The 27,604-nt window shown below is 57.0% G+C and overlaps 1 protein-coding gene across 1 annotated transcript; it reads left to right on the top strand.

The window, feature by feature from the left end:
• Window positions 1–1,152: 1,152 nt before the first annotated feature.
• On the top strand, window positions 1,153–26,482 carry GRID2IP (Grid2 interacting protein). The gene is made up of 23 exons (XM_065732724.1): window positions 1,153–1,545; window positions 1,633–1,704; window positions 2,998–3,152; window positions 10,598–10,852; window positions 12,148–12,233; window positions 12,447–12,516; window positions 13,299–13,393; window positions 14,707–14,890; window positions 16,947–17,149; window positions 18,691–18,792; window positions 19,610–19,707; window positions 20,115–20,232; window positions 20,326–20,651; window positions 20,775–21,188; window positions 21,963–22,050; window positions 22,906–22,983; window positions 23,591–23,787; window positions 24,169–24,324; window positions 24,672–24,758; window positions 24,917–25,046; window positions 25,727–25,845; window positions 25,986–26,150; window positions 26,322–26,482. The coding sequence occupies exons 1-23, from the start codon at window positions 1,162–1,164 to the stop codon at window positions 26,391–26,393; spliced, it is 3,654 nt and encodes a 1,217-aa protein (XP_065588796.1). The 5' UTR covers window positions 1,153–1,161; the 3' UTR covers window positions 26,394–26,482.
• The last annotated feature ends 1,122 nt before the right edge of the window (window positions 26,483–27,604 follow it).

Raw genomic sequence — 27,604 nt, 5'->3', positions numbered from 1 at the left:
CTTGCCTGGCTGTGTCACAGCAGAACAGGTGATGGAGGACAGCTGGGAACACCAGGACCTCGTGGTGGGACAGACCTGCCCCGTCGGGCTGACTGGAGAGGAATTCTGTAAGTGCTGTAGCAGTAGAATGTGGAGGTAGAAGGATGATGTGACCATGGCTATCAGCCACACTGTATTGCAGTCACCACTGTGTGGAGGAGGATGTGGTTATTACTTTTAGTATTGGTTTCCAAGGAGCGTTTGGTCCTTTTTAGCACTTCCTGATGCAGGTGGCACCTGCTGTGCCCTTCTGATCTGTAGAGCAAGAAACTCAGGATGCATTCTCAGTGACGCTTCAGAGTGATTCAGTCTGCAGAGATCCCCCTAAGATAATTTGCCCAGATAAAACAGTCTGTTTCATTTTTGTAAACGCTTAATGTGAGTTAAGTAACATGGATGGAATAAACATGGGAATAAAAGGCATCTTCAGGCAGCTGAGATCGAATTTAGTGAAGCTCCGCATGCAAATTAATTGAGCGAGTGTCAGCAGAGAGCAAAATGCGTGTGCACTGCAGCAGCACACAAGGGGCCTGGGACCACACCAGCTGTGCTGACCCCACCAGGGGCAGACACTTCTGCAGAGGTTTGGGGCAGCTGCACCCTGAGCTCTCCTCCCCACTGCATCCACTGAGCGGGTGGAACTAACTGCAGAATGGGGATTTGGAAACCCTCACCTTTGTGTTTCAGGGTGCTGTAGCCAGGTTAGCACAGGGATATATTGGCCTTCCCTGGGTGAGAAGAAAGAGATGTGTCAGAGGGCTGAGACAATCTGGCAGATGCAGGTGGATATTGGATTTGAAGTTTTGAGTATTGAGAAGAGCCACTGGATGTTGGCTCACCAACAGAGTGTGCCAGGGTATGAAGTAGCGACCTCTATGGAGACATACAGTGGGTGCCCTGCCCCACTCCCTGGGCTGGGCTGGGTGCATGCCGTGTCCTCAATGCTAACTGTGCCAGTGGGAGAATAAGAACCGTCTGAGGGGAAATATGAAGGAAAATCATCCCTCTTGGAGCATTTTTTCCCTCTGGGTGCCGGGCATGGCACACCCAATGTGGCATCTCCAGCAGAAAGCAGAATGCGCCCACACCACCGCCTCCCCTTTGTGTCTTGCAGTTGCAGCCATGCCGGCGACCAACCAAGGCTGGCCAGAGGCGTTCGGCTTCTCACTGGGTGGCAGCGGGCCCTGCTACGTGCTGTGGGTACAGGAGGGCAGCAGCGCAGCAGCAGCAGGGCTGCGAGCGGGCGACGAGGTGCTGGAGCTGGAAGGACAACCCGTTGCCTCGCTGGGCTGCCCGGCGCTGCTGGCGTTAGCCCGGCGCTGCAGCTCCGTGCCCCCCAGCATCGGCGTGCTGTCCCGGCTGCAGCGTGCCGACTTCTCCCCAGCCCCACACCTGGGCTTGCAGCTGGCAGGTGGCAGCCCCCCTTGTGTGGCCAGCGTGGCCCCCGGCTCCCCTGCTGCCACCTGCGGCATTGCACCCGGGGACCTGCTGCTGGAGGTGGATGGCGTGGCCGTGCGGAGTGCCGAGGCGGCGGCTGAGCTGCTGGCATCCTGCAGTAGGAGATCGCTGCGCCTGGGGCTGCTGCGGCCACAGAGGGACCTCGGCCCCAGCGCTGCTGCCGTGCGCATGGAGAGGAAGCAGAAAGCGCAGGAGTTCAGCAGAAAGGTATGGGTGGGGCATGTGGGGGGCACCCAGACAGAGCTGAGCACCAAGCTCCTAGCGTCCCGTGTCTGGCACACTCATATGGGGACGCCCAGGTGTGGATTCATGGTCTCATAGGAATATTTGGGTTGGGAAAGACCTCTACAGTCATCAGTGCCCGAGGGAGGGATCCAACACAAACCCATCTTGAAGCGATCGCTGAGAGAGGAAATGGGCACTATGAAGAGCTCTGGGTGTGGATCCTGGATGCTTGTTCTTTTTGCTCTATGGGACCACACCAGCACTTCCTGAGTGCCCTCCTGCCTGAGATCCCCATGTGGTCCCACTGTGTGCAAAGGGAGAATCAGTGCTGCGATGACATCCTCACTGTGCTCTGAATGCTGCCTAGTGGGTAATTTACCGAACACCACCATGCGCTAATTACGAATTTGATCGCAGTTGTTTTTTTAATCTTTCTAATTTCCATTTCAAAGCGGCCTTTTAAAACGCTGTTATGAAAATAACTAGGCTTGTGTGTTTTCTTTTGATCCCGAGCTAATACAGGAACAAAGCATTCCTAAAGAGATCTGTGGGCTGGACCCCCTTGGTCGGCATTCCTATTCCAGCTCGCAGATAGGCATGGAGCTGTGTGTTTGCAGGCACTGCCCCATGTGTGGCCTTGACCTGCTGCCTGCTGATTGCTTCTGTTCTAGCAGTGCCCAGGTGGTATTTGTAGGGCTGGAGCTGGGCTGCCCCTGCTGAGCATTGTGTGGCAGTCACTAAAAGGTGCTCAGGATCTCAGTTCATGTCGATGTCTCCCTCTGTCCCCTGCACATTCAGGGACACGCTGGGCATGGCCCCTGAGCCCCAGCCTGGGAGAAAACATAACAGAAGTGGCCCAGCATTTAGCTCACCAAAGCACCACGTTCCTTGTCCTCACTGCACTGGACCTTGCGACAGAACAGTGTGCAGAGCCATCCGTGGGGAGCAGCTGCTGTTCTGTCCCAGATTCAGTAACCTTGAAACATGCAGCACATGGTGGCTGTCATTGAGCTGGTGGCACCCAGCAGCCGTGGCAGGGGGGTGGCCACCTCCTTGGTGGCCCTGGGGGCTTATCATGCTAATGTCCCCTGCACAGTGCTAACAGTGTGCAGAGCAGTGGAACTGGAGATGTGCATGAGATGTCAAGTGACCAAAGTTTCACTTTCCTTGCCACGCTTCTTCCCTTCCCATTGGTTGCTGCCCCTAGGCAGATCTGATTTGTTCCCCTGTATCCACACTTGACCCCTCTCAGTGCCCCTTTGTTCTGTGCTGCAGGTGGATGCCATCCTGGGGGACCAGCCTGAGCTCAAGGAGCAGGTGTTTGCCGCGCTGAAGCAGTATGCAGCTGAGCGGAGGGTGGAGTGCTTGGCCTGTGCCTTGTGCATGCTGCTCACCCAGGAGTCCCACCAGCACCTCATTGACAGCATCAGGTACTGCCTGGCTGACATCACCCATGCTGTCATCCTGCCTGGCAGGGCTGCGGGGCCAGGAGGCTCTGCGCAGGGCTGGGGTCCCGCTCTGACATCCTGCACATCCTGGGGTGGCATGGCACTGCTCCATTGAGGGTCCTCACGGTCCCCAGCACCTCTTGTGCCCCAGAAGAGTGGCTGTGCAATGGGGACCTGAGCATGCACCTGCACTGCTGTGCTGCGCTTATTGTGCCCAAGGATGAGGACAGGGCCAGGGACAGCACGCGGGCACGTGGTGGGGATTACAGCCAGGCTGAGACAGTGGCCATTAGGGAATCAGGTCTCCATCTGGCCCCGCTCCGGGCCTGGCTTTCCAATTCCTGCTTTAATCAGTGGAATTGCAAGATATTACTGTTACCATAACAACACCCCTGTGCTGGGGTATCTGCTGCACCAGGGAGGTGGGAGGGTGGGTGCCCCCTGAAACCAGGAGCCCCTAGCACCCCCAGCTCCCGCCCCACTGAATTGACCTCAGAGGGGCACCAGGAGCCATCACCTGGAAGATTATACGGCGTTTTATTTTCCCCACAGAGGAGACTGCAGTAAGTTTCTCTGTTTCCCTCTGGACCCGAGTCCCTCTGCCATGGGCACACTTCCCCTGGGGCATCCCTGTCCCAGCAGCAGTGCCACAGTCCCCATCCTGGGGTGATTTCCCCCCGTGCCTGGTGTGTGTGGTTGGCAATGGGGCTGGGGCAGGATGTGTGGCGAATCGGGCAGCTCATCTCGGTTTAATGGAAATGAAATATTTAGCTTAGGGAAAAGATTTACAGCCTAATCTCAATGAAATGAATTCAAGGGGAAAAAAAATAAATAAAGTTGCTTTGGAAACCAGGTTTCCCAGCTGAGGATGTGCTGGCGGGAGCTGCACACAGCTCTGTGTTTGCTGTTTGTGCAGAACATGAGCTGCTTACCCCGGAGTCCAGCATCAAGCAGGTTTGCTGCTGAGCAAGAGTTTTTAGTGCTTTTAATAACTCACCAAAAGGTGCTGAGAAGCTCCTGTGTGTGCTGGATGTGTAGGATGCTGAGAACATATTTGGGTTATTTCCATACGGCTCAGAGTTGGGGAAGGGGCTCAGGCTCAGCCCCATGGCAGAGCTGCCCCAGACCCCATGACTGCAAACCCCACAGTGCCCATGGCCCTACAAAGCAGGCAGGGAAACAGCGAGACCAACCCTCCCCATAGCATGGGGCAGGTGAGGGTGGTGCTCATGGGCAGGGAGGGAGGATGCTGGGGAGCGATGTGAGGGATGCTGGGGGTCCCTGGTGCTCCCCATGCCAGCAACCCCAGGCTCCAGCTGGCTGGCTGAGCTCTGCATCAGAGAGCACAATGACAGCAGTGACAGTGGCCCACTGGGGGTGACTGTGTGGCCGTGCAGAGCTAAGCACATCCCTGGTGCTGGTCTGATTGGATCTCTCCTGCAGTGCCGTGTTTATTTTGGGACGTGGCTGCCTCTCTCCTCCTCTGTGTGCATCCCCCTGCCCAGCTCCGTGCTGCTGCACAGCGTAACCCAAGACCCCCAGGCTAAGCACAACGCTCCTCCTCCCGCTGTCCTCAGGCTGAGCTTTTTTCGAGTTGGCTTTTTTTTATTATTATTATTTTATTTTTTCCTCTTCAGCTCAAATGGATTTCATCCCATTTGCCCAGAATTAAGCTCCCGCAGATTTTAATTTGCTGACATTTTCTTCATCCGTTGGGTTGTGGATAGCAGGGATAATGCACGTGCGGCGCCGGGTCCTCCCTGCGCACAGATCCCCTGCCCATATGGTTGGTGGCTGTAGTAAAAGTGCACAATTGTAGTTCTGCTCAGGAATGATGAACACCAGCGGCGCGGGGGGAAGATGAGCTGCCTCGGGTGAGTAACTACGGACCCTTCCTGGGATCCCAGGGGGCTGGGAGGGGAACGGCTGGAAAGCAGCTTAATTCCGGGATCTAGCACTGCAAAAAGGAGATATGTGAAAAGTTAATTAACTCTTAGCAGCTGTAGTGCGTCGGAGCTGCTGATGCCAGAGGCTCTGCAGGGTGGGGGAGAGGGAGATCACACTTTGTGCCCCTCTGTCACCTGCGGGCACCAGAGCCCAGCTGTGAGCCGGGGGTTCATTCCTCTTCTCCCTGTGTCTGCCCCACGTGGGACGTTGGGGACAGCGGTGGGTCCTGGGATTCAGCACTTGATCCTGGGATGTCTCCAACCCAGGCAGAGCTGTGGCTCAGGCAGGGACCCGCTCTGGCTCTGCTCCGGGCACCTTTCAGCACCCGTGCTGTCCGCCTCCGTGCCAAGTTGTGCAGACAGAATCCTTGCTGCATTTCAGAGGTTAGGAGCTCGCCAAACACCATGGTGCCCCTCAGTGTCTGCTGGCCCCCATGCCTTTCCTCCCGCGCCGGCAGTGTCCCAGTGTCCTTATCAGTGTTGTTTCAGCTCGTGGCAGTTGCACTGAGGTTTGAAACGCGTTTCAGACAGATGGGCAACAGAACTGTGGAGCGATGAGCACAGGTCTCCACTCTCCTCATTGACCTTCAGCATTCAAAAAGTTGTGCATGCCACTCCAGCACCGATGCCCTGCACAGAGGCACGGTTCCATGAACCTGGATGTGCCCATGTGCTGGTGCATGCCCCGGGTGCAGGAATCCGTCAGGCAGAGGTGCTCAGCTAGTTCAGGCTGCTGTGTGCTGTGGGGCTCCTCTAAGTCCTTCTGTTGTGCTTTGCTGCAAGGAGAGCTCAGTGATGGAGTTTGCTCCTTCCCAGCCCCTGCTTGGGGGGCACCAGGCAGCCCCAGTGTCCCTCTTGGCGCCGCAGTTCTGTCCGCAGCCCCTTTGATCCCCAGCACAGACAACACTGCTGCCCACTGGGGGTTCTCTCATCGCAGAGAAATCCCACTGAGCTCATTTTAACGACGCTCCCAGCGCAGTCTATTTGTCCTGGTTTGTTTTTCACAGCAATAGCATCACTCGGCATCTCCCCGTGTTAAAACCACGCATCCATCTGTGGCCATCTCTGGATAAGAAATTTTGTTTTATTCACTGGGGTTTTTACAGGATGCACCGTGCTGCCGCTGTGCCTGCCCCCTCCCTGTGCCCCCACAGAGAGCCCTTGTTCTGGTCGGGGTTGGGGCACTGCTGGTGCGTGGTGCAGCAGTGCTGTGCTGCACTGTGGGGCAGAACTGCCATGAAGTTGGGCAGCAGGAGGTGATTAGTGGAGAGGAGGCAGCTCTCGTTTTAAAAAGTCCCTAATCTGATGGAGAAGGTAAGGGCAGCAGGAGAAAATGTGCCACCAGCAGGGCACCAGTTGGGAGAAGAGCTCTGTTTGTTGCAGTCAGGTTCAAACGGGCCGTGGCCAAAAGGCCGTGGTGCAAAATCTCCTGTTTGACAAATCAAGCTGCTGCTGCTGTAACACACTGCCCACATTCACACCAACACTGAAGTGCAACTTTGGTTTTGTAAAGCAGTTCTGTGACCTGAGAGGTGGTGGAGATCTTAAACTGAACACAGGAAGCAGTTTGTCCTGGTGCTCCCGCACCAAAGTACACAGTGGTCATGAGCAGTGCCCGGGACCGGCTGGGGAGGGGCTGTGTGGCTCTGCGGTGGGGAAGGGCCTCATTCCCTCTAATGAGCCATGATCGACCGTCAGCTGCATGGCCAGGGAGACAGCCCTGTGTGCACAGAAAATCCATGGTGGGGATGCACTGCTCTGCGCTCGGGGGCAGCCACGGCCATCCCCCCCCTCTGTGTGTGCTGCAGGGAGCGGGGTGACCCGGCTGTCCCAGTGTCACAGCACTGAGTGCTGTGGAGGTACTGGGAGAGAGATGCAGGCAGGGAGAAGGAGGTGAGCTCTGAGATCTGTGTGATGCCGTAGCTTCTGTTGGATGGGTAAAGTTTTCTGTCCCAGAATCATGTGACATTGGGCACTGCAGCTTGCTCTTGGGCCAGAGATGTTTTCCGACCTGGGAGCTGTTCATATGGCACAGTTTAGACATAATCCTGATGTTGCTCAGTGTTTTCATCCACCCTGGGATGCACTCAAGGTCTGCTCTTTGATAACTGTTTTGAGGCAGAACCATACATTTTTCATTTTTCTCTCCTTTGCCGCCTGGAGATTCCCTCGTTTCTGCAGCTCCAAAAGCCTCTCATCCTCTGTATCAAACGCTGCGTTTAAAGTCAGTGGCATTTAAAACAGAGGGTTTTATCTCATATCTTTGCTGTCAAACGTGGCTGTGGCACCCCGGGGGGAAGTGGTGCTCCACATCTGCAGAAGAGCTGAGGTTCGTGTCCTGGTGCTGCTGCCCGGCCCTATGGCTGCAGGGATGGGGCCAGTGGCTGCAGTGTGTGAGCAGCGCTGAACCCACGCAGTCACTGCTTCCCTTTAAGGTTTCTCACCCATTCCAGCAGCATGTAATTTAAACAGAAGCACTTTAGAAGTCAACTAATTAGCACCAGCGAGGCATCCCTCCGGAGTTCGGCACGGAGCTGTGCCCTCCTTTCTGCGCCGCGTCCTTCCCAGAGAGATCCGTCTGGAAATCACACAGACCGCGGGGTTAGGGGAAGCAAAAAGGCTTCAGAGCTGAGTTTTGGGGCAGCACTGGCGCTGGGGAGAAGGCAGAGCAAAGCTGTTGTTGGGCACAGTGCAGGGCGAGGAGGAGGCGCGGGGCTGCGCCCATCTGTCCGCTCTCTGCGTGCACGGCGGGTGCCAGGGCAGTGCCCGCTGGCACCGTGCGGGGCTGGAGCCGGTGTCGTGGGCGTGAGCTGGGGCTGAGCCTCAGCTGCATGCGGAGCTGAAGCGTCTCCTTTTGTTCCCACCGCACCTTGGACAAATGGGGAAGGACCGGAGCTTCTCTCGGCATTTTCGGTACGTCTGCGCTCTGTGCTGTGCCTGGGGGTGGGTGCACCGCGCTCCTGCGGTGTCCCCATGACGCACGGCCACACGAGGGGACCCCACTGCCAGGGGTGCGAGGAGATGGGGAACACTGGGGCTGAGGGCTGGGGAGTGCGCATCAGGGACTGCTTTGGCTCCGTGCGCACAGCACACGGTTGGGTTGGGGTGCTGTGGGGTACAGAGCTCGTGGCTGGGTGCTGTAACCGGATGGTGCCCAGGGAGAGGGCACGGAGCTGTGTACAGCTCCTCGCAGGCAGTGCCTGTGTCGTGGGTTGGGTGCTGGGCTGTGGGGCAGGTGGGAGTCCCTCGGAGGTGCAGTGGGAATATCCATTAGGAAATAAGCTGCACATGAGCTCTCTGTGGGTTTTAAAGAATGAGAGGGACAAAGGCTGAGCCGTGCCAAGCGTGCTGTGCCCAAGTGAGCATCGGAGCAGCTGGGGACAGGCAGGGCAGGCTCTGCCGGCCGCGTTTCCTGGCCCTGTGGGAGCACATGGCCCTTGGGGACATCTCCTGGCCTGGAAAATGCCCTCAATTCGTATTGATTCAGACTTAGTCCTGATGAAGGTGTCCTGCTATGACAGAAGGACTGGCAATGCTTTGCAGGGCTGGGAGCTGGCAGGGTCACCGTGCCCAGGGCTGGGGACATCTTGCCCATCCACACTCCTACAGGGAATGTGGGCAGTGTTGGCACAGCACAGGAGGAAGAGGAGAGGGAGGAAGGCAGGAGGCCGGTGCTGATGTAGCAACAGCCAACACCACCCATGTGCTGCCTGGATGGTGGGTCACTTGTTAAGGACAGATCTCAGTGCTGACTGCTTTGCATGCCATTGAAGCTCTAAAACACCTCCCTGCGAGTCGCTGAGCAATGCTGTGCCCATCCTGAGGACACTCTGCAAAGGGTTTTGGAGGAGGAAACCCTTTTGTGTGCTTTAATAGGATTATTACCACCATTTAGCTCCTCTCCTTGTTAGCGCCGAGTTCCGCTGCTAGTACTGAGTCAGTCCATAGAAAAAGGTGTCTCAGGGACTGCTTTGAGCCCTCAGTGCTTTGCTGCCCCGCTCTCCTTTCTGTCAGCTTGCAGGCAAAAGAACCACCCCAGCAAAGTGGGGCAGCCCTGCGGGAAGCAGTGAGACCGATCTCATTCGCCCAGCTGAAATGAGAGCAGAGCAGCTCTGCCCTCAGGAGGGGAGCAGGGCTCATCCCGGCCCCGCATGCTGCTGCCCGCCTGCAGCTGGGGAGCTGCTTGTTAGCAGCATTGTGCTCTTTTCTCACTGCTTTCTTTCATCGTTGCTTCATCACAAATTGGCTGTGAATCGTGCAGGTGTGTTCACTGATTTTAAATTATCACCCAACACTACGTGAGAGCATCTGTCAGCCTCGGGACAAGGTGCACTCTGCCTGCTCCAGCCCAGCGGGAGGGCACTGTACCATTGGGTTCAGTCTTTTCCTGGGAGCAAACATCCGTGTCCTGGTCCCAGAGGTTCATGATCTGTGCTTCTCCTCTAGCTCCATCCCGAATTTCAGATTCCTTTGGAGGAGATGCCCCAAGGTTGGGAAGCCCCCAGCACCCCCAGCCCCAATCCCTCCAGATGCTGCCTGTATCCTGCTGTGGGTCAATGCCACCCCATAGGAAGCAGTCCCCAGGTTCGTGGCAGTGGCACCACATCCTGATAATGTAGAAAGCTTGTCCATGGGATGAGGTGCACGCCGTAATGAGCAGCACCAGCAGTGCTGTGCACAGAGAGGGCACAGCTGTGGCAGTGAGATGCAGTTTGGGTGTAACAATGGGAGTTGCTATAGAAACATCAGGAGATAACAGCTTCTCCAGAAGTCCCTAAATGTGCAAATGGAAAAGGTGGGAGGAGATGAATGAGGTGTCAGTGTTTCACAGTTGTGATGGGAAAAGGAAAAAAGAGAGGAAGGAAAAGCATCTCGGTGTGTGGCAGCATGGGAGGTGTGCGGCACCCTGGGACAAGCGCTGTGGGGATGGGTGGGGGGGACACGGGCAGGGACGGCCTTGTGGGGACACTGAGCACCTCAATGGGGTCCTGCAGTGTGTGTGGGTCTGCCACGGTCCTTTGGAGCAGCCTGTAACAGGGACGAAGGAAGGGGGAGTTCTTCCCCGTAGAGCTGGCTGCTGGGCCATAGTTGGGTGAAAAACAACTCGTGCAAGGCTTGAGCTGCACCTCGCCATTGGACCACCAGGACCAGCAGCTGATGGGGTCTGGGATGGGGCACCGAGGAGGAAAGGAGCTGTTGCAATTGGTCTCTGCATAACGCTGTGCTACAGAGGGCTCTGACTTCCTCACCCCATGGAGCTGCACATGGGACAGGGCAGGAGATGCAGCCAGCATCCATGGTGTCCCCATACCCCTGTATCCTTGGCATTCTTAGCGTTCCTGGTGCTCACAGGCAGTGCTGAGGCTGTGGGCACACAAGGGACTGCAGTTCTCCTTTTCCAGGCACTTCTGGATACAGAGCTCTGTGCTATGACCACCTCAGCCCTGCCCTCACTCCGTGTTCTCCCTGCCCTGTTTCCAGGATTTTCATCCCCAAAAAGCACCGGCAGCGCTTCGATGAGGTGGTGTCACAGAGCCTGATCAGCAAACTGTGCCGCTCCAAGAGCGAGCAGCACAGCAACCGGCTGCGGCGCAGCCGAAGCGAGGACCACCAGGAGCGGCTGCTCGTGTCCACCCGCGCCAGCTCCGTGCCCCGCAGCCACGAGGAGCTCAGCAAGAGCCTACGGAAAACCACCTCACTCATCACCAGCAATGTGGCCTCGGGGGCTGCCCGCAGGTAACACAGCCTCCGGGTGCTGCCCAGGGGGGGTTGGTGTGGGTGGCAGCACAGGGGAGATGCTGGAAGCGGGCATGTCTTCTGTGCACAGGATAGGTGAAATCCTCCTGGGATAAGGGTGAGCACAGCCCCTTCCTGTTTGAAGGGTGGGTGCTAGGTCACCTTTTCTGTCCCCTTGCTGTTGCAAAGCTGTGTGTGGAGGTGAGCTGGCACTCAGAGGTTTGAGGGGACGGCGGCATGCTGGGCGTCGGGATGCAGGATGCTTGGCCATTCTGCTGGCACGCAGTGCCAAGCACACAGCACGCTGTGCATGTCCCCCTGCCCTGCCCCAGCGGCATCCAGGTGCCAGGCAGCAGCAGCAGGAGGAAGGCAGGACACGGCTGCTCAGGGGATTAACCCACTTCCCGCTGCCCAGATGGCCAGACCCCGGCAGCTCACAGCACAGAGCTGCCCTGCTGCGCTGGCGCTGACTGCCGCTCTGCTCCCAGCCCCATCGCACAGACAAGCAGAGTGGGATGGGGTCTGATGGGCAGCAGGGACTGCTCCTGGAGAGGCCCTGTGCTGCTGTGGATGCCCCGAGTCATTCCGCTGCCTCCATCTGGTACCCTCAGGGTGTTTGGCCACAGCGTACCTCCCTGCAAGGAAAATCTGTTGCTGTGACTTCTCCCAAATTCAGTTCCAACCCATCTCTCTCCTTGTCAGTGTAGAAAAGGCCCCTACAACAGTTTCCTGCTTGTGAGATCTCAGTGCTGTCCCCTTCACCAGGTAGCTCTCAGCGGGAGGATTTCCTGATGCTCCTTTCAACATTTCCTCACTGAATTTCATTTCTTTCTCAACAGCCTTTGGGCTCTTTGCCCCCTAGTCTCTCTTACTCTGTAATGCGTTACAGCCTGTGCTTCACTTTAAAAACACACTTGATTTGCAGCCCTTGGTTGTGTTTCTATGAATGCAGTAATTAAAGGAGTGTCAGTCAATGCTCACAGGCTCTGTTCCTCCAGCTCCTGTCCCCACCTGCTGCAGCCTTCATGTTGATGCACATTCAGCTTTAGCTTGCAAAAGCCATAACTGGATCTAAAGGTCCCAGCAGAGACCCCTTCTGCTTGGTGGCCACAGTGGCAGCACACTGTCCTCATCCCAGGGGTCAGCATGGAGTGTCCCCTTTGGAAGGCACCACAGGGACACAGTGAGCAGTGCAGGAGATACCCGGGCCGTGGGGCTCTGATGGGGCTGGGGAAGGAAACAAGGACCCAATGTTTGTCACTTTCTGACGTCACATTTGAATTTTTTATCTGCAGAACGGTGCGAGTTTATAAAGGCAACAAAAGCTTTGGCTTCACACTGCGTGGACATGCACCAGTGTGGATCGAGTCTGTTCTGCCAGGTAAGAATCCTGCCAGGTGCCAGGCTCAGAGCAACCCATCTATCTATGACCTGAAACAGAAGGGTTAAGTGTTTGTTGCTTGCTAGAAAACAGCAGAGAAGCTTTACAAGGCAGCAGGGTCCCTGTCCTGGAGCACAGTGGGCACGGAGGGGCTGGGACAAACCCCAGCCCAGGGGCAGCAGCTGCAGCTCCACTCCATCCCTCTGTCTGCAGGGAGCCCGGCTGAGAAGGCTGCACTCAAACCTGGAGACCGAATCCTATTTCTCAATGGCCTGGACATGAGGTAAGTGGCTCCTGGAAGGAGTGGGCTGTGGTGGGGGAGGGCACGGTGGTGTTCATCTCTCACCCCCATGCAATAGGACCCAGAGATGGGCATCCTTCAGAGCTATCTGCTGTGAGATGTGTGGGATGTCACCCCATAGAGACATCTCCTGTAATATTCTTTCATGACAACTGAATATCAGAGGGGTATTTCAACCCTGGCCTTTATTGTCCTTTTATTATCACTAGTGCAATGGCAGCATCCTGTATTTCATCAGGTTGGGCTTTCTGCAAAGAAAAGCAAGAGCAAAGGGTTAGAACGGGCTACACGATAAGAGAGAGTGATGAATATTTAAAGGTTAAACATCTGATGCCGCTGCTGGCAGCACTCTGGCTCTCACGTTTCAGCTGATCCAGCAAACTGCTGGCTGATGCAGCAGCTCCAGAACAGAGCATACCCACCCAGAGGCTGCTCTCTCAGCCCACATTACAGCAGCAGTGCCCTGGGTCAACCCATGCCCTTCCCAGGGCTGTATTTCCCAGTCTCTTCTCATCCTCTCCGTGCAGAGTTAGGGCAGGCAGAGTCCCCCAGCACTATGGCCTAAATGCAAAGTTCACCTCCTGTGGCTGTGGGTGCACACCCTGTGCCCGTTGCTCACTGTGGGTGCGGTGATGCAGCGTGTTCCCCAGGCAGCACAGCTGAGATCCAGCAAAAACAGCTGGGGAGCTGCAGCCAGGGCACAGCAGGGGCTGTCAGTCTGCGGGGAATGGGGTGGCCCTGACCCAGCTCTCTGTGTCCCGCAGGAACTGCTCCCATGACAAGGTGGTGTCGATGCTGCAGGGCAGCGGGGCGATGCCCACCTTGGTGGTGGAAGAAGGCATTGTCAACTTCTCCAGCGGTAAGTTGCTGCGGAGGGGGTGCCCCGAGGGGCACGAACCCCAAATTCTTAAACTCCCTGTGCCCGGGGGGAAGCTGCCAACACCCGTGGGCTCGGGGCACTGAAGGCACTGCTCCCCACTACCTGCAGGGCTGCTCCTCGGCTTTCTGTGGTCAGGCTGAATCCTGGGCTTGGCCGCTGCCCAGCAGCTCATTGCACTGTGTGATCGTCCTTGACAGCCCTTTCCAGCGTCCTTCACACGCAGTCTGTGCTGTGTACTTGACCCGGAGTAATCCAACCCCGTGCATCCATGGTCGCTGTGCAGCTATCGCGGCTGTGTGCGGACTGCGCTGTGCAGGACTGCTGACATGAATAATTCAGCTCGCTGCCGGGAGCGAGCCGGTGGGAGCGGGCGGAGCGGTGTGTCAGTGATTGCAGCGGGGTGCAGGAGCACGGCCCTGCAGAGCTATCAGCGCTGCGTTCCCAGTGCAGGGAGAGGGGCAGCGCGTTGCTGCGGTGCTGTTGTGTGATGCATAGGGCTGGGAACTGGTGACTGGATTGTCCCTGTGGAGCGGTGAGGGCTCCCCCGAGCCTCACGCTGGCAGCCCTATGCTATCCACTCGTTTGCATGTGCCCTAGAAACAAAAGCAGGAGCCTCAGTGCTCATCAGCTCACAGCAGTGGCACTCAAAACCCCATGAAAGAATCCAAGGCAGGGTGGATCGCTGCTCCCAGAGCCCCCGCCTCATTCCCACACCTGAGTGCACCCCAGGGCTCGGCCATGTCCTTCTCCCAGCAGCGTGCACTGACAAATGCTGCTCTGGGCTCAGTGCCTGGCAGTCGCATGGCACAGCGAGCAGCCCCGTGTCAGTGTCTCTCCTGTCATCATGCCACTTCCCACAGACCAAAATCTGTCTTTTTTTTTTTTTTCCTGGGCTAACCACAACTGCGCCAGAACACCATGATTTGTGTTTCAGTGGAGCTGAGGTGCCTGTGCTCTGAGCTCTCCCCCATCAAAGGGATTTCAGCTGGAGAACACAGGTGCAGCACGTGTGAACAGTCTGGGCTGCAGACAGGGACTGGGGACACAGGTATTGGCCTGAGACCCCAGCAAGGCCAAGCAGACCCCTGTGCCATGCTCACAAGGAGCTCAGTGCAGGCAGGGCAGCAGGACCCCCAGACACAGGTCATGGCTCTGCTCCCTGCTTGGTTTTCAGGCTCCCAGGGGCACACAGCAGCCCCAGTGTCCTCCTGCCCTGCCCAGAGAATGGGCTATGATCTCAGCCAGCCCCTCTGCCTGTTGAATTCTCTTTTCTCTCTGCCTGCGCCTTGCAGACTCTGACTCTGCCGACTCCCCGACCAGCTCCTCTGCGCTCACCTCCCTGCAGTGGGTGGCAGAGATCCTCCCCTCTAGCATCAAGATTCAAGGGAGGACCTTCAACCAGCAGCTGGAGCACCTGCTCACCCCACCCGAGCGCTATACCATCTGCAAAGCGCTGGAGAACTTCTTCCAACATCGGTAACTTGTTAGCGGTGCCGTTCCCTTAGCGCCCATAGCGATGGCCACGGCAGGGACAGCCCTGCAGCAGCACAGCCCTCAGCCCGCAGGCTCAGTGCCAGGCTCTGCTCTCTGCTCTCTCCAGCTGTGCGTTTTTCTTGGGGTAAGAGCTGAGCAGGATCCCATCTCTCAGCAGGTGTCCTGCCCACGGACAGGGCAGCGCGGTCACCTCCTGTCCCCCTGCCATATGGAGGCCTCATCCCCTGCAGCACAGGCTCTCTTGCTGCCTGGCTGTCCCTGTGATGGCCGCAGGTCCTGTTCCACCTCTCTGATCTCACTGGGCTCCATTCCCAGCTCCTTGCTCTTCTCAGCATTTCTTAGCAGCAGCACAGCTGCAGAGCCCTCATCCAACAGCTGCACACATCGTGCCCTGATGAAACCCATCCCTCGGCAACCTCAGGATGTGCAACCTTGTTCTCTGCCCTTTGTCTTCAGCCTCCCAGCACTTCCAGCAGGAACATACAGGGAGATGTTCACTGCCCCTTCCTGCAGCTGCTCAGCACCTGCTCTGGGGATGCACTGCTCAGAGCCAGGCAGGTCCTGATGTTTTCATGCAGTGCTTTGCTCCTATACAGATAATGATCTGAATCCTGTTTTGCAATGAAATGCAACAAACCCCTATGTATTTAGGTCACTGGCAGCGATAAGCTCCCGAGGAACATTGGTGGAGCTGTACCAACCCGATGTGACCAGAGCTGCAGGTGCTGAATTCAGCTGCTGGAATCCCCCAGCACCAGCTGAATGAACCCCCTAGGGCCCAGCAGTCAGCACGCCGCTGTGATAAAGCAGAAATCTTTGCTTAGAGCCCCCCTGAGACTGCTCTGCTCCTGCAGGATTCCCCTCTGCATGGCTGCAGGATGAGGCACAGCCTCTGGAGTCTGCAAATGGGAAATGAGACCACAGGTGAGGGTGTTCTGTGCTCAGCAGCACCCAGATGGGAACTTGAGCACTGAGAACAAATTGCTCAGCTCTCCTAGACCAAATCATCTCACCTGTAGCTGCCCCAGTCCATCACCTAATGGTGTGCATGCCCCAGCTGTGACCTGTACTTGCCTAATAAGGACAGGTGAAATCCCCAGCGTGACATTTCTGCTGTTTGCAAATACCAGCACTGCCCAGCAGTGAGCACAGAAGGGACTCAGGATGATCGTGCCTCATCTGGCACCACAGAAAAGGCAAAATACCCACACGTAGAGAGCAGGTCAGCAGATAACTGCCTTCATCCTTCAGCTCTCCCTCACACACCTAAGGGAATTCATTGATTAACATGAAGACAACAGATTTGTTCCTATATACAAAGTCCTAAATACAAAGCTTTCTATACAAAGTTCTTGCTACTGCTTCAATATGAAGACTGCCATAGTAGCAGTGAGCTTTGACCACTGCTTTCTGCCTGAGTTTCTCAGTAGAAAAACATCCTGACCTTAGCTGTGAGCCAGTCTTGCTCAGCTGAGACCCAGCTCTTAGAAACCTGTCCATCTGGGGCAGCCTTCTTTCCCTGGATGTTTCTCTCCCCTCACCATATCGGGCACTCAGCCCCATTACCTTGAGCAGCCCCTGCAGCACCACCACCCCACACAGCATAGGGCAGAGCCGTCATCCCAGCTGCTCACTGCTGCCCAAACTTCGGGCCTTGCCAGAGCACCTCTGTGTCCTGGTGCTCATCCATCTACCCATCCACCAATCCATCCATCCATCCACTCATCCATCACTCATCCATCTACCTATCCATGCTGCCCCATACACACTCACACAGCTCCCCACATGAGGTTTTATGGCCTGGCTGCCAGGTGCTTCCAGAGCCTGCAGGTTGCTGTCCCTGTCAGCCCCACATCTCTCCCACCAGGATCTGTCCCTTGCCCACAGCTCTGTTGTAGATGACCTGGGGTGCTTGCACCAAGGGCGAGGCAATCCTGGCAGCTGAGCTGCAAGCAGACTGGGAGGTGCAAAGCTGTGTGCTGGGGCTGTGCAGCTCAGGATGCGCTCACTGCCCAGCCCTCTCTCTCCCATTTTGCAGGAACATTGACACTCTTATTGTGGATGTGTACCCGGTGCTGGACACACCAGCCAAGCAAGTCATTTGGCAGTTTATCTACCAGCTGCTGACGTACGAAGAGCAGGAGCACTGCCAGCAAAAGATTGCCAGGTTTCTTGGTTACAAGTCCTTGGCAGGTGAGAGGAAAGCTCCAGCTCCTGCAGGGATGTGCCCAGTGCTGCCCAGTGCAGCCGCTGCCGTGCTCCAGCTCCTGCTAATAATGAGGGTTTGCTGTGAGTGTTGGGCTGAAGGTTACTTCTTTTTCTTTTCTGGATAGCTTTGGAAAGGCAGTCGCATCGAGAGCAGATGTGGCAGCGGTTCGGTTGCAGAGATCATAGAGGAGCAAAGGGCACCAGAAGATCCCAGGCTGTTAGGAAGCCCCAAAGGAAGGGGGTGGCCAAAGGGTTCAGATAAGAGTCCAATGAGCAGTGGTGGCAGTGGGGTTTGTGGGATGCCCACAGCCATGCACAGCGCCTGCAGTGGGCGCTCAGGACGAAGGTCTCGGCCCAATGGTGCCAGCTGGGAGCAGCCATGCACTGCTGTCACCATCCCTTGTTGCTGGGGCAGCTGTGCCTCGGGGGGATTATGGGCTTTGAGCTCAGACAGCGGAAAGGGGAGGGCACATTTGAGCCGAAACGTTTTAATCTTTGGATCTGAGCTTCTTAATTGCTTCCAAATTCTTCTACTCTAGGGCATTAACGTTTGCTGATATGTTTATTTTGGACTTGGTGTCAGTGAAATGGCACGAAAGAGGTGTAGCGTGGAGGGAGGCTCTGGGGACAACACTGCTGTTATAGCACAGCCCTTCCCCTCACAGGGGGGAGCAGCAGAGCAGTCCTGCTGCAAGCACCCCTGCTGTGCACAGACAGGCAGTGGGATTTTGCTCACCCCATTTGTACTCATTTACCGCTGCATTGCTGTGTGAAGAATCGTGCCTCAGCGTTCCTGACTGCTGTATGTTCCCAAGAACACTGCCCTTAAAAATGGAGTTTATCAACTTCAAAAGGTCTCAGGGTGAAGTCGACGCGTGTGCAGATGGCAGCTGTGTGCCAGGACTGCCTGTGTGTGCCCCCAGCCCTGGCAGAGAGGATGGCACCGAGTCCTCCAGGCCCTGTCCTTCTCTTCCAGGGCTGCTCCCCAGTTCCCCCCCCGGCAGCGAGGGGCAGTTTGTGAGCACTGCTTATTGTTCTGGTGCATGATGTGTGTCTGTGCATGGGAGCATGGCCAGAGATCCATGAATTTGGGATAGTCCTCCGTCCAGACTTCTTCCAAGCTCATTGGCCATCTCTGACGTCTGTGTTGGTCGGTCTGTCTGAACACCACTCTGTGGGACTCCTGGCATACTGATGCTCCAGAATCCCCATCCTGCTGTGGGTCTGAGTCTCTGAGCCATTTACACCATCAGCGCAGTTCTTCCAGGCAGCCTTCCAGCACTGCTCCCACTGCCCTGTGTTCCTCGAGGGCGGGCAGTTGTTGCTGCATCCCTCTGGACCTCACAGTGCCTCACAGCCTGAGGGACACCAACACCAATCCCACTGGGAAAAGGAGCAATTGCAATTCCTGCACTGTTTGCAACCTGCTCCACTCCCCGGCAGCAGCTGGAGGATGGGGAGAGCTGGGAGCACGGCTGCTGCTGAAGGGCTGGGAGCAGCCCTGGTGCAAGGAGTGTGGCAAGGGGGGGTCCGGTGGGTCTGTGTGTGTCTCACCACTGTGTTTTCTGCTGCAGCTGAGCCCGAGGCAGAGGAGCGCTACCGTAGCTCAGTGCGAGGGGCATCCTTGTGCCGGAGCAGCCTCCGGACCCACCGCCCCGAGGAAGGGGAGGCTGCAGGTGGGTGGTGTGGGGCTGGGGTCCTGCAGGCTGCACCCAGGCGTTCTGCCCCATGCCGACATCCTGACCTGGGCACGGCTGGTGGGAGGAGATGGAGGTCAGCACGGAGCCTTTGGAAATCTATATTTCTGAAAGAGTTAAGCAGTCCCAACAAGCGTCTTGGGCTGATCCTGAACGTTGTTTCTAGTCCCCTCCATTGCTCAGAAGTGAATTGCAAGAGTCAGCAGTCCACGGGGTTTGCAGTAACCAAAATCATTTGTTCCTTTCAGTGATGCACATCTTCCCAGTGCTGCTGGTTCTTCCCTCTGGGAGCACAGGCTGCAGCTCCTGTGAGCTGTATCAGACAGCATTGAGTTCACAGGCAGAACAGCATCTGTGAAACCCCCCAGGAGGAAGGCAGATCATAATGGCATTCAGTGACTATTGAGGAAATCCACCCTTGGCTCAAACTGTCCCTCTTTTCAGAGAAAACCCACATATCTGCCTTTGTCTGAAAGCTCTTTCCTCCTGTGGTTGTGCAAACTCCTAAACGTGCACTGGATAATGGCTCTTCCCTTTAACATCTGGGAATTATATATAACCTGAGATAGAAGCTCCCTGCTTGTCACTGTCCAGCTGTGCAAGGAACATCCGCAACCACAGCACAACCACAGCACAGCTCAGGTGCTGAGGATTCACAGGAAACTTCCAAACCCACCAGCTCCGTGGCCAGAGAAAAGCAAAATATTCTCATTCAGTAGACAGATGCTCATGGGTCAGGGCTGTGGGGGCATGCACAGGACGGGCTGCTGATGGGTCTGTCTCTGTTCCCTGGCAGGTCAGAGTGACACCGTGGAGGTCCCAGTTCGCCTGATCCCTGGAGAGAGGCAGGCTGGTGACGGCACGTCCCTGCCAGAGACACCCAACCCCAAAATGGTGCGGCCACCACCTGTGGGCAGCACTGCCCCGATGCTCCCTCCCACAGGGAGCATCACCAGATGGTAACACAGGAGAGCAGATAGAAGGGAGCACAGGAGGGATGTGTCTTGGTGTGGCAGCACTGCTGTCCGTGCCTGGCACCATCCCTGCACTGGAGTCTTCTCTGGGCAATCAGGTTGAATAACACAGGGGTCTGTCACAGCCCTGAGAGTGGGAGGCTGCTGAGTGGGGGAGCTCCAGGAAAGGCGAAGGAGCGTCAGGTCTGGGTGGTGCAGTCCTTTGAAGAGTGAAGACGGGGGTGGTTGAGTCTGTGGTGGCTGTCCTGCCCCCAGGACATCACAGGTCCCTGGCTGTGTCACAAGCCAGGTCTCGATTCCAGCATCTCTTTGCCCTTCTCCCCCTAGATGTCGGCTGTGTACGCAGAACTGGAGAACCGCCTGCTGGGCAGCTTCGCCAGCAAGATGGGCAATGCTGCCCTGCAGCACACATCTCCCCCAGCCCCCGACCCCGTGCATGCTGCAGGTAGCACTCGATTTTCCTCGGCTCTGGAGAGAGGCAGACGTGGAGGGGTCTCCAGTGGCAGCAGGAGCCGCCCGGCAGCGCCCTGTCCCGCAGGTGCCCGCAGATCGGGGGTGCCCGTCTCGTGGCCGAGCGACCTGCAGGCCGCCCAGCAGTGCTACTACCGCCTGCACAGCAGCCTGCCATCCCCGAGCAGCACTGAGTCCAATCCCTACGTCAGCCTGGACAGCAGCCCGGCTCCATCCCCCCAGCACCGGCCCTACCCGCTCAGCCCGCTGTCGCGGCGCAAGAAGCTCTTCACCTTCTCCAGGCCCCCGCGCAGCCGCGACACCGACCGCTTCCTGGACGCGCTCAGTGAGCAGCTGGGACACCGTGTCACCATCGTGGATGATTTCCTCACCCCTGAGAATGACTACGAGGAGGTGAGTGTGGTGCTGGGAATGCTCGGTCAGCCTTTCACCGTGAGGGTTCAGAGCATCCCGCCGTGGCTGATGCTGGGATGCAGGACGAGGTGCATCCTTCATCCGCTCCCCTCTTCCCCCCAGATGAGCTTCCACGATGACCAGGGCAGCTACGTCACCAACGATGTCAGCAGCAGCGAGTACATCAGCAGCAGTGATGAGGGCAGCTCCCTCACCTACTCCACGCTCTCGGACCACATCCCCCCACCTCCGCTCAGCCCCCCGCCACCGCCACCCCCCCTGCAGTTCCACGACCCCCAGCCTGTCCCAGCCAAGGCCGAGGCCCCCAAGGCCGGCACCTCTCCTGCCCCCAAGCCCCTGGTGGGCCACCTGCACCCTGTTCCTCCCCCACCACCCCCCCCGCCTCCCCCCCCGGTGCCCTGCGCTCCCCCCCTGCACCGGGGCCTTCTGCACCGCCGGAGCGAGACCAACCACATGAGTGTCAAGAGGCTGCGGTGGGAGCAGGTGGAGAACTCAGAGGGGACCATCTGGGGACAGGTACGGCCTGGGGGATGTGAGGGGGTCACGGGTTTATCGGTGAGGAAATGTGGTTCACAGCGTTGATGGGGAGAGCACACAGGGGCAAAGAGTGAGGCTCAATGTGATAGTCCTTTGGCACCATGGAATTGAGGCGATGGAGGGCTCTGGAAGTGGATTAGGGCCCTGCAGGGAGATGTGGGCCTTGGGAACTCAACTTCCAGCCCTGGTGGGGCTCAGCTTTCACCTGTGGTGTGAGTTGGATGGCAGCTCCCAAACAGCTGGACGGGAGCTGGGGGTTTGCCGTCCCATCCTGCATCCCAGCAGGCACGTCCCTCTGTCCTACACCGTGGAGAATGAAATATTTCTTCCTGGTGACTTTTTGGATGCAAACAATTCCGGGCATCTCTGGAACTCTCACTATGTTCTTAGCGAAGCAGCCATGTACCAGCAGCAGGCGGACAGCAGCATGGCCCTGCGGGCCTTCATAGCAGGACAGGAGCTAAATGGATCTGTGGGGCAGGGAGACCTGCTGCAGTGATGAATGGAATCTTGTCCTAAAGAGAATGAGTGAGATGGGCTCAGCACTGAGCGTAGAAGCACCTCCATAGGTGCTGAATGACGCCCCAGCTTTCTGCAGGGCTGGGGAGTCATTCAGCATTGACTCTGCTGTAAGTGTCCCTTGTAAGGACAGTGCCAGCAGCTGTAGGATTTCCTGGGGATGCAGAGCTCTGGGTGGTGGTGGAGAGGGGTCACAGTGCCTGCAGAGCAGGTTCCCACCTTCTCCTCCTGCAGCTCGGGGAGGACTCGGACTATGACAAGCTGAGTGACATGGTCAAATACCTCGACCTAGAGCTTCACTTCGGGACGCAGAAGCCAACCAGTAAGTGATGCAGGCCCTGGGCAGGTCCTGAGGTCATCCTGAGAGCAGCACAGTGCTCCATGGTCATCGCCTGGCTCCAACACCTGGCAGGCAGCACCATTCACACAGGGTGCTGGTGCACTGGCATTGCAGACTATTAAGGTGGAGATGGTTTCACTGTCTCCCTTAATTTTCTTTGCTGCCATTATCTGTTTTCTCTCTGCATTTTGGCCAGCCTGGGCAGCAGAGCTCCTCCGTGTGGTTCTGCTCCCCACTTCCATGCTCAGTCAGCTCCATGCCGTGCTGTGTGCCAAAACTGCTCCTCATTGCCGCCACGGGCCTGGCTTCCAACCTGCAGCACACGCTGTACCCGTCTGTAATGGGCTCTGCTTATTGTGGTCCACGCACGTGTGTTGTCTGCACGCGTGGACACACTGAATTGCAGCTCGGCTGCTGCTGAAGCTCAGCCCTCAGAAAGCCGTGAGCACACTTCTCTGCCCATAGAGGGCACAAGTGTCATAACGCACAGCAATGGCAGCAGGGGCGGGCAGAGCCAAGCTCACCAGGGCAGGTTCAGATGGGATGGATGGTGGGAGTGGGATGCTATGGGATCCTTGCCAAGGGCTGTCACTGTGGGGACGTTTCTGGGATTTTCTGTGTATCTCACCTCTTGTTTTACCTTTTTCAGCTCCGAGTCCTCCATTCAGGAGATCTTTGAATTGCAGAATTCAAGGATTCCCGGAGCCATTGCTGTGTGCCAAGCATCAGTCCTCCTCTCTCTCATTCATGGTTTCACTGTTTTCAGCAGTTTTCTTCCCGCTGGTGGCAGTTGAGCCTGTCCTTACCCGTGATTAAATCTCTCAGTTTCTCTTCCAGAGCCAACTTTCATGCCTGAAACATTTAAAAAGAAAGACGTGGTTGAAATTTTGTCCCACAAAAAGGCCTACAACACATGTAAGTAAACATCGTGGTGAATGTGCCCCCAAACAGGCCCAGAGATGGGACCGGGGATGTAGAGAGCTGGAAAGGTAAAAGGAGGGGGGCTACATGAGCACCATCCCATGAGCACGATCCCAGCACAGCTCCCCTGGTCTGAGCTTTCCTTGTTGCCCAGCAGAAGGTTCTGCAGATCTGGGCTCAGCCTGGGCAGTGGGAGGAGGAAGGGAAGGACAGGACAGAGATGGGATGTGACTCATTGCCCTGGAAGAGCTTGCAGGACTGTGGGCAGGGCTGAGCACCACATCTCAGGTGCTTGCGGTGGGGTGCGGGCTTGGTGGGGCACGTGGGATCCCGGCTGCCCTGGTGTGGGGCTGGGCAGTGGCTCAGGTTCCCTGCTGCACTGGGGTCGTGCATGGAGAGCAGTGCCACAGCCTGGCCAGGGGCTGCAGGAGACAGCAATGCCCCAGGACTCCCCGCAGCCTCTGCAGTGCCTTGGGGAGCAGAAAGCCCTCCCTGCTCCGAACGCTGACCTGTGCTAGCTGGGGCACATGGCCAAGTCCGCACCTCCCGGCCGTGCCAAACAGCCTGCCTGTGGTGCCACTGACTGCATCCCTCCCTGCAGCCATCCTGATCGCCCACCTGAAGCTCTCGCACATGGAGCTGCGCCAGATCCTCATGACGATGGAGACGGACCGCCTGGAGCCTTCCCACATCAAGCAGCTCCTGCTGTATGCCCCGGATGGGGAGGAGGTGCAGCGCTTCCAGAGCTACAAAGAGAACCCGGGCAAGCTGAGCGAGCCAGACCAGTTTGTGCTGCAGGTGCCTGCGGGTGGGAGGTGCTCCAAGCAGCATCCATCAGTCATCCCATTGAGGGCTGCAGGGAAGGGGAGCATAGCAGAAAGCATGCAGGGCTCTGATGCTGGGGGGGGCTGTGGGCACCCTCCGCAGGGACCCTGTGAATGATGTCCAGAAGCTGCCAGCAGTGGCTGTCCCATGGTCAAAACACGCCTCAATTTTTGCTGCACACTAAGGAGTGACTTTGCCCAGCTCTGGTTTACTTTCTGTTCACCTGTGGGCATTGCCATAACGCTCACTTTCCTGCAGCACAACACCACTTTTATGTACAGGGAAAACCTTCTGTGTTCTAGGGGGGACTGTGGTTCAAGGACAGCAGTAATTTCCTTCCCTTTTTGCTCTCAGATGCTGTCAGTACCGGAGTACAAGATCCGACTGCGCAGCCTTCACTTTAAGACCACTCTGCAAGAGAAGACAGAGGAGATCAAAGCGAGCTACGAATGTATTTGCAAGGCCTCTCTGGAGCTGAAAAGCAGCAAGAAGCTGGCCAAGATCCTGGAGGTCAGAAGCAGCCCTGCTGTGAGCAGCAGCCTATGGGGACCCCAGAGCCAGGGGCTGGAGGCTGTGCTTTGCCATGCTCAGATGAGCTCAGTGAGCTGCCATGGATGATGGTGAACTCCCTCAGCTTTGCTTATTAAAAAAAGCCAGGTGGGGTGAATGTTAACAAGGAGAAAGCAGGAATCCAGAGCCTCAGGCTGGGCTCTAGGTGCCCAGAGGTCCCAGCTGAGGGCCCTGCAGTGCCTCAGTGCTGCACACTCACAGTGTGAAGTCGGAGCCTTAGGGAGGGGAAGAGCTCCACTGGATGGGCACTGCCTGTGCTGCTCAGTCACTGTGGTTTCTCTTTGCAGTTCGTGCTGGCAATGGGAAACTACTTGAACAACGGGCAGCCCAAGACCAGCAAAACAACAGGCTTCAAAATCAACTTCCTCACGGAGGTAAGGACACAGAGCTCACTTCTCCTCGTGCAGGAGGCAGCAGCACCAATGCAGTGAGAGATGGGCAGCACGGAGGAGCCTCTGTGCAGCCAGAGCTGCTGGGTGCTTCCCAAACCTGCTCTGCATAAAGCCTCCTTCCTTGCTTTGCTTTGCTGCAGCTGAACACAACCAAGACAGTTGATGGGAAATCCACCTTCCTGCACATCCTTGCCAAATCACTCAGCCAACACTTCCCAGAGCTCCTGGGCTTTGCCAAGGATCTTCCCACAGTGCCTCTTGCTGCCAAAGGTAATGGAATACAAGCACATGAGGGAGCATTTACACAGCCTCATGGTTCAGTGTGGGTGTAGGGGATAGGGTTTGGTGCATGGTTGGGTACAGGGCTGACCACGAGCTGTTCACCATTGGCACAAGCCAGGAGGAATGGTGCTGAGTGAGAGAAGAGAGATGCAAAAGCAAGAGCTTAGTGGCAGAAGAGGTCCTGGATGACCCATGCTGCTGCACACTGATGACTGCCTGCTGCAGTGCGCCGTGTGCTGTGCATGCTGCAGGCCCACAGTCCAACTGTGGGCACTGCCTAGGCCAAGGATCACAGGGCTCAGTGAGCTGCCATGAAGAACTCACAGAGATCTTAGGGTCCCCCTCTGCATGCTGGCATGTGGGATGGCTGCAGGCAACCGTGGGGGGTCCTCCTGGCACCCCATCCCCTCTTGGGTGGCAAGGAAATTCCCCTGGGAATTGGTGCTGCAGGGGATAAATGAAAAGATAAGATAACTCAAGCCCAGAGGCGTAAGTTTTCCCTTGATGAAGGTCTGTACAGGCAGCTTTCCCAGCTGGATTTTGCATGTGGCCCTGCTGCTGTTTAAACCCCACGGACACGGCCGGGCAGAGGGAGATGTGTGGTGCCTGCGTTGGCAGCAGGAGGCAGCCACAGCTGGGGAACATTGCCCACTCCTGTTCTCCTGCAGTGAACCAGAGGACGCTGACAGCTGACCTGAAAGACCTTCACACCACCGTCAGTGACATCCAGATGGCCTGCCACAGCATGCCAGCCACCGCCGAGGACCGGTTCGCCATCGTGATGACTGTATCCTTCTGTAAAAGTGGCAAAATCCCAGCACAGTTTGCTGTGAAACCATTCAGTGGTCGCTGTCCCTGCCTGGTAGCCATTAGAGGAGGCAATGTCTGCAGCAGTCTGGGTGTTTTCCTTCATGCCATCCGTCCCAGTCTTTCCTGGAGAGCGCGCAGCCCGCCATGCGCTCGCTGGATGACCTGCAGCACAGGGCCATGGAGGAGTTCAGCAAGGTGCTGTCCTTCTTCGGGGAAGACTCCAAAATGACAACTTCAGAAGCTTTCTTTGGCATTTTCGCAGAATTCATGAGCAAGTTTGAGGTGAGTTGTATTTCTCAAAGGCGGTCAGCAAAGGGTTTCCTTGCAGCAGCAGCAAAGAGCAAACAGCAAAGCCACCATTCCTCCAGCACTCGATGAGTTTGAGGCAGGGTGGGATGCTCTGCAGTGTGCTCCTCACCAGACCTGACTCTGTTGTCTGCTCTCTCCCTGCAGCGGGCACTCACAGATGTGCAGGTTGGGGACAGCCAGCGCAGCCCCAGGATGACGTCCCCCCTTGCCTGGTGACATCACGAGGTGCAACGATTCATTGCCAACAAAGTGCAATTTGCTCCCGTTGAGTTTGGTTGTAAATACACTGCTCCCACCTCACACCATTGAGCAGAACCTCAGGGGCCAGGGTGGCCTGGATCTGAGTGCACACGTGGATGGCTGCGGATGGAGGCAGGGCTGAGGCACCGGTGCATGAGGGGAAATGCTGTGTTGGTTTGATGGCATCCTTCCTAGCATCCTTTATTTCCAGTGTATCGTGGAATCAAGGGCTGCAGACGCATCTGGGTGAAACCCTGCTGCCCCGTGGCACACACTCCTGGCACCAGTGGTCACTGGTTCTGTCCCTCACCCCCATGGCCACGGTCTGTGTGGCTGTGCAAGGTCCCAGCCCCTCGTGCAGGATGCAGCCCCCGTGTTCCCCTTGCAGGTGCAAAGCCCTGACCCCAGGTGCCTGAGCTGGAAGCACCAGGGACAGGGTGCACTGTGCAGCAGTGCTGGAGCAACGGGAAGAAATGAGACCTTGCACAACCCCAGTGGCACATTATGTAGTCCTAAATGCAGATCCAGGCTGGTTCTGCCCAGCTGCTCGGGGCAGCAAGAAAAGCCCCACAGCCCTTCCTGGACATCAGCTTTGCTTAAGAGTTTGTCGATGACTGACAAAACATCTTCCTGATAACCTAATATCATCATCTGAACTCTCCAGGAGTCAGGAATCCCTGAGCATTTTGGTGCCTCCTCGGAAAGCACAAAATCTTTGGTAGCTTAAAAATGAGTGGGAGCTCTCCGACGCCCTGGTACTCTGAGGGGCAGCAGAGAGCACCCGGAACGCATCCCGTGCCCTCCGGACCCCGCTCCCACGGCTGGGGTCCCTTTGCCATGCACAACGACTCGAGCAGTGCGTGCAGACGGTACCAGGCGGCCTGAGAAGCATGCACGCCCATCCTGCAGCAGCGGCTGGTTGTTGTAATCAAGGCAAATCCCCGCGAGACGTCCCGGGACAAAGGGCTGGCAGCTCCCCGCGCTCCATGCATGTGCCTCCAGACCACGCAGCGCCCGCGAGCTTTGCGGCACAGCACTGCAGCGCGTTTCCATAGCGAGGCACTGCTCGGTGCACATCCGACCCACCCGAGCTGACGCCTAGGTGACCCACCCCATGCCAGAGCGAGAGCTCTTACTGCGCTGAAATACACAATTACCAACCGGTGCATTATTTATGGGAGACCTTG

Source organism: Cyrtonyx montezumae, unplaced genomic scaffold (genome assembly GCF_038088225.1).
Source record: "Cyrtonyx montezumae isolate F1298 unplaced genomic scaffold, pur_monq_1.0 scaffold_16, whole genome shotgun sequence".
Classification (NCBI taxonomy): domain Eukaryota; kingdom Metazoa; phylum Chordata; class Aves; order Galliformes; family Odontophoridae; genus Cyrtonyx; species Cyrtonyx montezumae.
Note: the sequence above shows the minus strand (reverse complement) of the source record. Positions and strands in the feature narration are given on the sequence as shown.

Excerpts from the sequence above, each read along its gene's own strand:
- GRID2IP (XM_065732724.1), top strand. The coding sequence starts at position 1,162 with ATGCCGGCGACCAACCAAGGCTGGCCAGAGGCGTTCGGCTTCTCACTG. Across the intron at positions 19,708-20,114 it reads AGACACCCAACCCCAAAATG|ATGTCGGCTGTGTACGCAGA; the intron begins GTGCGGCCACCA and ends TTCTCCCCCTAG. Across the intron at positions 23,788-24,168 it reads CAGACCAGTTTGTGCTGCAG|ATGCTGTCAGTACCGGAGTA; the intron begins GTGCCTGCGGGT and ends TTTTGCTCTCAG.